Source organism: Kryptolebias marmoratus, linkage group LG1 (assembly GCF_001649575.2).
Source record: "Kryptolebias marmoratus isolate JLee-2015 linkage group LG1, ASM164957v2, whole genome shotgun sequence".
Taxonomy (NCBI): domain Eukaryota; kingdom Metazoa; phylum Chordata; class Actinopteri; order Cyprinodontiformes; family Rivulidae; genus Kryptolebias; species Kryptolebias marmoratus.
Genome location: NC_051430.1, coordinates 33,593,627 through 33,602,264, shown reverse-complemented (window position 1 = coordinate 33,602,264; position 8,638 = coordinate 33,593,627). Strand labels below are relative to the sequence as shown.

Below are 8,638 nucleotides of genomic sequence, written 5' to 3'. Positions count from 1 at the left end.
TCAAATTGTTTCTTCTTCTTCTTCTTGATTTTTATTGGTGGTTGGTAAACAACTGAAGGAATCAATACCGCCACCAACTGGTAAAGAGTCTCTGCTAAACTTTTCTCCTTCTTGCATTTAGCAGCAACTCGAGCACATTGCTGCCCCCTATATGTCAGGAGGACAAATAACACCTTTTCTGTTCAAATTGCCAACCCGCCACAGTGGCGTGTGTTGATCAAATTCAAATATTTACCCACATTTGGCCGGTGGCGGGTGCTAATTTCCATCCCTGGTGGTAGGATGCAAAAATATGGAGTTCATCACAGCCTCACCTGATCTCTGTTGTTGATGTTGGAGTAGGGCAGAGCTCCTGACATTAGCTCATAAAGCACAATCCCAAAGGCGTAGACGTCCGACTGAAAGCTGTAGGGATTCTTGTCCTGCAACCGGATCACTTCTGGAGCCTGATGATGAACACACACAGTTACACTTTTTGCCCTCTTTGCTCCTGATATTATTATCATCATCATCATCATTCATGTGTTGACAGGGGCAGTCTACTGTTTTCCACAGCTTAAGAAAATATTCTGACTTCCTTCACATTTTGTAACCTTAGCATGCAGCCTGATGCTGCTATTGTTTTCATTTCATAAAAGCTTAAAAAAATCCTGAAGCCAGTGTGCATGCAATCCAAGTAGTGTTTTGTAGAACCCAAATGAGAACGGTCCATTTGAACTGATCGCAATCTGTGTTTTTATAACAGCTGACAGTAGATTTTTTTTTTTCTGAACAGAAACTACATTTGCAGAACATCTGTCATAAAAAACACAGTAATGCCAAAGTGGTCCGACAAGGTTTTAAAGTTGCTGCTGACCATCCAAAGTATGGAGCCTGACAGCTGTTCGAATTGGTGGGAGCCGCTCCAGCGAGACTTGACTGTAGCCAGGCCAAAGTCACCAATCTTAACCGTCAGATCCTCATGGAGGAAAATATCTGAGAGGGGTGGGGGGTGAGGGAAAAATCAACACAGAGCAGCTGAGAACTTCAGCCTAAAACAGTGGTGTCCAGTCCTGGTCCTGGAGCTCCACCATCCTGTATGTTTTATAGGTTTCTCTGCTCTTCAGCAGGTTCTTCAAGTTCTGCAGAGGCCTGTTAATCCCTCAGGTGTGTCAAAGCAGAGAAACAACTAAAACCTGCAGGATCAAGATTAGACACCACTGGCCTATGGTAACAAACACTTTCCAAGGATACTGTTGCTCTTCAAATCTCTGTGGATGATCGACTTGGCATGCAGGTAACTGAGGACAAACAGAAACATTGTTAGAATACGCAGCTGGAAGACTGATAGTCTGTCTTTGTTGTGGGGCGGGGACTCACTCCATGCCCTGAGCAGTCTGCCGGGCGATGTCGATCAGTTTAATCATCTCAAACTTGGTCTCAATGATATGCAGATGGTGGTACAGGCTGGAGCCTTCACACCACTGGGTGACGATGGCCAGCTGGGGCTTGGTGGTGTAACCCATAAACAGCAGGATGTTCACGTGACGGGTTTTTCTGGTGGAGAGCGCAAACACACGTCTAAATAAACTTTAAAAAAGAAAAACACTTTGGCAAAGAGAAAAACTTTTTTGTACATCTAATTTTTTATTTTAATACCCTCTGTGATGAAATAAAAAAAGTTTCTCAACCTAATTTCTTTCATTTTGCATCGATTCCCAAAATTCATTGGCTGGCTTTTCAGGTTTTTGATATAAAAAAAAAAAAAAATTCTTTTCCCACTTTTATTGTGACAAATATCTGTACAATCAACTAAAAAAATAAATTATGTGGAAAAATATGAAAAGTAGAAGATGCAATAAGTTGGTTGCATAAATCTGCACGCCTGTAGACCATTACTAATACCTCCTGATTCATTTACAGAATTTGTTCTTCATGGTTACACACCTGCCATTAAATAACGGGACTCTGATCGGCTTGAAATAAAGTCCAGCTGTCCTGACATTCTACAGTAAAATCTGAGGGTTACAGAGGCTTGAAAACATCAGAAGGATCTCGTTGTTCAAAAGAATCAAGTCAGGAGGTTAGAGATCATCAATGGAGCACAGTGAAGACAGAACATACCTGAGGACCCCCACTTCATTCTTGAAGGCTTGAAGCTGCTGTGGTGTGGGAGCGGTGACGTTCAGCATCTTCACTGCCACATCACCTGCAGCAGAGCAACAACAAATATGTTCAACTTTACAGGGAGAAAAACAATAATCCATAACGAGCAATTCAAACCTCCTTCAAGTCATTCATTCAAGTTTGTTTTTTTTTTTATAATAGAAAGTGAAAATCTTTCAGTTATGTTAGGTACCACACAGGATGGCTCCTTCACACATCACCACTAGACATGACTCCTACTTATGTTTGCTTGATTTCATTTTAGTAAACACCTTGGAAACTTCCTCACATATTTCATCACTGTGAGATGAAAGCTCCTGTGCTGAAACATCTCAGCCTTCTTTAATTAAATGACAACCACCGAAGAATCTGAGACATCAGGTCATGTTGAATTTTCAATTATTCACATTTGTTTAGGAAGGCAGCCCAGTCACACAATTTCAGTGGTTTGATAAGAATGTAATAAAACAAGAATCTATGTAGACTTGAAAGCAGAAATCTGTGGACATATGAAGTGTAGAAAACATCTTAAAGAGGGGCTTATTTAGACACTCCCTTCACACTAAATGACAACCACGTTACTCTGTCTACAACCTATAAAAACCTGCTAGATCTCAACATATTGGGAAAACCTCCTTCAGTGCAAAAACAATCAAAGCTGCTACGCTCTTAGTGTGCACCAAATGGTTTTCTGTCATTTCCTGCATCAAAAACGCTCTCCTGCTCCGTCACCGTGCTCTATACGTCAGCAACACGATACCACGACAATCCTACAACAATTGCCACATGCCCCCAGGACCTCCTCTGGCACTCTGTCAGACTGTATCAGGATGCAGCTGCACATAAGAAGATCAGGTGGCACTAGCATGATGCTAACATCACAGGTATCATGTCTGCATTAGGTTGTTTTTATGATCTTGTGACATCATAAATAATCATAAAAGCAATCATAAAGCAGATAAACTACAAAAGTTGGGAGTTTAAATGTCTCCTCTGGGATATAACCTGCTAAAGAGCAGGGAAACAATAAAAACATGCAGGACAGTGTTCCTCAAGGACTGGAGATGGGAATCCCTGCACTATAGGGATGGTCCATTCCTGTTCCAACATGGCTGAGCACCAGTGCACAAAGCAAGGTCCATGAAGACATGGATGAGTGAGTTTGGTGTGGAAGAGTTCTGATCTCAACCTGACAGAACACCTTTGGGATGAATTAAAGCAGAGACTGCTTTTCTAGTCCAACATCAGGGTCTGATGTCACGAATGAGCTTCTGGAAGAATGGTCAAAAATTCCCATAAACACTCCTAAAGCTGTAGAAAGCCTTCCTAGAAAAGGTGAAGCTGTTATAGTTGTAAAGAGTAAGCCGACATCATATTAATCCCTATGAATTATGAATGTAATGTTATTCAAGTTCATATGTTTGTGAAGGGAGACAAGCAAATACTTTTGGCAATATAATGTATATGAAAATGAGTTCCTGCAGACTCACCGATTGTGGTATCATTACAAGGATCTTACCATGCCACTTTCCTTTGAAAACGGTTCCAAAGGATCCCGAGCCTATCCTCTGACCCAGGGTGATCTGACCCTCAGGAATCTCCCAGTCATCGCTGGAGTCCCGTCTCCCCAGAGTTTTCTGTTCCACAGGACACAAAGTCTGCGTAAGAACCCATCGTACAACAGCCCAGCACTGCAGCTCTGACAGTCTCACCATTTTATTGCGATCCTCGGATGAAGAGGATGACTTGCGCTCTCTCTGTTGGCACGGTGACTTCTGTGGGACCTTGACATTGGTCAGTGATCCTGGTAAAGATGCAGGAGGGGTGGCTGAGAGCCCGGTGGTAGAGCCTGGAGAGGATGATAGACCGTAAAGAGGTGAGAAAGGCTGGAAGGACCAATCGAAGCAGAGATCAAACAAGCTAAAACAAAACCAACATGCTCAGATCAACCATAACATTAAGACCACATGCCAAATTTTAATAAGGCAACCCTTTTGCTGCTGGAGAGCTTTGACTCACAGACCTGTCTGTGGTATCAGTTACCAAACAATAACAGATCCTATAGGTCCTGGACATTATGAGGTGGGATCTCCGAGGACAAAATCCACATTCAGTCCCTGTATAACTGGAGTGTGGGTTTGGGTCACATCAAACTCGTTTCCATTAAATGTTGGATTCTTTATGGACAGACTTTTTCAGTGTAGTCAAGAGGTAAAAGGTCTCCAGTTTGGGGGGAGGCTTTCGGATTGCCTTGTTGTTGTTTTTTTTTCAGATCACATGGTCCTGTTGGTCTCATTGAATCTGCAGTCAAAAGTGAAGCAGGTGGGATGAAGATGTCTTCAGATCAGAAAAGAAAGAAGTGCCACCTCCGGGTTGGGAAAATTACAGCTCAAGTGAAGGAGTTCATGTATCTGGGGTCTTGTTGACAAGGAGGACAACAGATTGGGAAACTGATGGAGTCTTCAAAACGTTCTAAGAGTCCTCAAACTCCTTGTACAAGTTGCAGAAGCTAACAGTCTTGTTGCTTGAATTTTTGAACATATTCAAAATCTGTAAGAATACTTTGCTGAGTTATAATGGGTGTCTCAAATAATTCTCAATTCAATTTCTGTAATTCTTGAGGACTGCTTTCACACCTGCTCAGGACCTCTCCTTACGACAGAAAACATGAAAAGCTAAAAAAAACAAAACATTCCAATGATAAACAATAATTTAAGAAACTGGTTCAAATCTTTATTTCTCAAATGTACTCTAGGTGATTAAGTCATAAACGTGAGGGTGGCTGTCACAGTCGGTCCAATGTAGGTGGGGGTGGGTAATAAAACAATGCGCACGGCCTAGAATAGTTCATGAAAATAAACCACGACTTTCATAAATTAGGGACATAGCTTGTTTGTCACAAACACTCAGAATTTAGTGAGACGGCAACAAAATAAAGTTAGTCTCCAACAGTCACAGCTCAGTGAGAGGACAGCTTTAAAGAAGAGATGACCCAAAACGTCCAGCTAGAGCGTGGGTGTCCAATCCTGGTCCTCAGGGCCACCATCCTGCAGGTTTTCCTTGTTCCTCTGCTCCAACACACCTGATTTGAATCAATGGGTGATTAACAGGCTTCTGCAGAACATGAAGAGGTGATTTAACCTCTGAATCAGGTGTTGGAGCAGAGAAACAAGGAAAACCTGCAGGATGGTGGCTCTCCAGGACCAGGACTGGACACCCCTGAGTTAGAACAACAATGAAATGTTGAAGATCAAAGTACATTCATGTTTATGAACAGAAAACATGGAAAAGCTCAACAGCTATGACGCCTTTTCAAAGCACTGTGGATATGAAAGACCAAGAGACTTTTCCATGAGAAGGGAGCGCCAACAAGCCTGAAGCCTTTTTTTAAAGATCCTTACCTCCATCAGACCTCTGCAAGCCCTGATCTCGAATAAGGTCCTAAAATGAAAAGGAAGGAAAGGAAGAAAATGGTAATATGTATCAGGAAAAGTGATCTGCTGCTTGTGAATCAAGTTACAAACAGAAGCTGCCAACAGATAACACAATATATACAATTGCTATTATAAATCAATAGTCAATATAAAATGGCCTTTTTGACCCCAAAAATCCCCCCAAAACAAAAAAAACCCAACGTGAGACGTGTGTTGGTGCTTTGTTTGCACTTTGTCATTTATGTTAATTTAATTTATTTGTAAATGTGACTTAAATTAGGATTCCAATTAGGTGCAAAAAATGTGTATTTATTTTAATTGTAGCCTGGATAATATGTATATATTCAGTAGCCTATAGCATCTAATTGAGTACAGTGCAGGGAATGAATGAGTAGATATAAGGCTTTAAATTGTGAAACTTACAATTTAGAAATTACAAGACAAAATGCAAAAATGCAAAATGCAATGATGGCACCCCCTATAGGTAAACATATCTGTATGTTTGTGGTTTGCTAAAGTAAGCCCTGGTTACCACCATGTAAGTAACATCCCAAAACTCCTTGCAGTTTGGTCTAACGGAAGAAAAAATCAGATGGAAAATAATAAAAAATGGAAAAGTTTCCTTTGCGTCTGTGGGTTTGGACCCCTAATAAAAGTGTTGATCACAAATTTGTTTAACAACTGTTCTGAATGCAGGAAAAAGCGGACACACTGATTTTAAACAGTGTTTTGTCAGCGTTTTTGTTTCTATCTGTGCATTAAAATTAAATAATATGAACTTTTATTTTGTATTATATTATTCTACCTATAAAATATTATTATCAAGCAACTTGGGATATTAGTCAGCAAAAGTAACAGTAATTGGGTTTTTTTTTTTTTTTTAAATAAAAGCAAATACATTATTTAATGCAATTTTGAATTTTTGTTTTGGATTTTTGCTCAAAGTTACCAAACGGTCAGAATCCCATATTGGCCCATGCCCAACCTGGACCCACACAGAAGAATCAGCCGCCATCTGTAAAGCAGGAACTGCTTGTAATTCTGCAAATGTTGGTGGACCACTGAGTGTAATTAGAGTCACTGCTGATGTTATTCATCAAACTTGACAAGTTTTACAAGAGAAAAACACAATAATAGCTCTTATGGCTTGTTGAAAAGAGGAGGACGTGTGAAGGTTTAGAGGACCGCAGGAGTTTTTGTCTGACTTTCAAATTTCAGTCAGAGCTGATCATCAGCATCATCTTCCTGACCAGAGGAGGAACCGCAGACTTACGTCGATATTGACAGGCTCGATGGTGTTGATATGGACATTAGGGGCGGAGGACGAACGGTCCCGCTGGCCAAACTGGTTACGGTGGTCCTCCTCGTTGGGTCTGAAACTAGTTGGGATGGGGATGGACTTGGACGGGGACACAGTGGTGTGGCACATAGATCTGAAGAGATGAGATCTGAGAATTAGAAGCTCAAACACAAAACAAATGTACACAAAAGCAGAAAATATAACTCCGTGCTGTATTGATGAAGTGGGAGAAGGCCCACTCACCTGGTGGAGTCAGACGGGGGGAGGGACGGACAGACCTCTGACACAGGGGTCGTTCCTTCTGAGGAGACCTCCTCCTGACTGAACGGGTGATGCTCGAAAAACTTGGATACAAGCAACAAGCTGCAGAACACACATCAATGAGACCAATTAGTTACAAATTATGATTAGCAAGGCCACAGAAAGGGACAAAGGCTCATGTTTTTTGCCCAAGTGTAGTGCTTGTGCGTGTTAGCAAAAAATCTCATGAACCACTGAAGGGATTTTATTTAAACTCTTAGAAAGTAATCATTAGATGTACACCTAAAACTCCTTAATATTTGGAGTCAACTCAATCAAGGATAGCCATTACAGCCAGCTGACATTAGGAAACACAAAAAAAGCAATAAATAGTCAGTTTTTAAGATGCTGAGCTAAAGTTTGATGCAGTAGTAGGTGAGAGACATTCACAACACATACTTGGAGATCTGACGGATATCGAAGCATCACATGAGACCACACAAAGTTATTTTTCATTTAGAACTCAAGTTCTCATCATAAGATGTGCTTAGCCTACAACTGTGGCCTGAAAAGACAGCAGGCGATATGCATTCTACCATTTCCCTTTCCTCTGGCAGGCCCATAGCTTCACCGTGTACTCTAGTGCCTAAAATGCTTTCCTATGGCAGGCACCTTGCTGCTAAACGTTCTGCAGAACTCCAAACCTCATGTGGCCTTCAGGTTAGCTCGAGAACAGTACGTAGAGAGCTTCATGGAACGAGTTTTCATATCCGAGCAGCTGCATCCAAGCAGTGGTGTAAAGCACGCCACCACTGGACTCTAGCCTCTTTTGTTAGAGGGTTTTCAAATGCAGGACTTGGAGTTGGTGAAGTAAACTTTAATTCAACCCTGCAGCCACGGTCATTTCTCAGCAAAAACATGAAACGAGTAAAAGTCCTAAATTATAAAATAGCAGCAAAGAGTTGCTCTTGCTAAGATGCTTCCTTTGCTTTTAAACAGTTTGTTGTGTTGCTGACACATCTTGTGCTACATTCATTAACCTTGCATGAGTAAAGGATGAAATAAGCACAAGTTGTGAGAAGCATGAATTGTGTTTGTAGAGGTGGCCATCCATGTTTGACTGGTGGCTGATCTGAACTCAGTGAGGAGCTGAGGTTAAGCATCTGGGTCTGATGGAAACTCCACAGGTTGGGTTAAAGTTTCAGAGAATTTAGGGAATAGTTTTCCCATGAGCCTTAATTCTTCTACTATTTAGAACTAAGTAAATAACAGAACCAGTCATTTCTGCAATCAGATCCAGACCAGTGGCGGCTGGTGGAGTTTTCTCCAGGGGGGGCTATAAATCCAAAATAGACAAATACCAAAGGTTTTGGTATATGTCTATTATGTGATACCTTAGTATATGTTTTGGTCCAAAACATATACTAAGGTATCACACCAGTGTATTTACATGAATTAAAACAACAAAAGCAACATTATAATGTACATATAAATGCATAAGTGCTTCCTGAACACCAAT

General features: G+C 41.1%; 1 protein-coding gene across 1 annotated transcript in view; it reads right to left on the bottom strand.

Annotated features, from left to right (window-relative positions):
- The window catches only part of braf (B-Raf proto-oncogene, serine/threonine kinase), a 26,850-nt gene that overhangs the window by 8,497 nt on the left and 9,715 nt on the right, over positions 1-8,638 (bottom strand). The window contains exons 7-16 of the mRNA XM_017426359.3: positions 7,123-7,242; positions 6,853-7,012; positions 5,547-5,586; positions 3,858-3,994; positions 3,665-3,782; positions 2,104-2,188; positions 1,360-1,536; positions 1,234-1,280; positions 857-975; positions 315-446 (exon numbers count right to left, since the gene is read on the bottom strand). Coding sequence (XP_017281848.1) covers positions 315-446; positions 857-975; positions 1,234-1,280; positions 1,360-1,536; positions 2,104-2,188; positions 3,665-3,782; positions 3,858-3,994; positions 5,547-5,586; positions 6,853-7,012; positions 7,123-7,242 — 1,135 coding nt within the window. The remainder of the gene's footprint in view (positions 1-314; positions 447-856; positions 976-1,233; positions 1,281-1,359; positions 1,537-2,103; positions 2,189-3,664; positions 3,783-3,857; positions 3,995-5,546; positions 5,587-6,852; positions 7,013-7,122; positions 7,243-8,638) is intronic.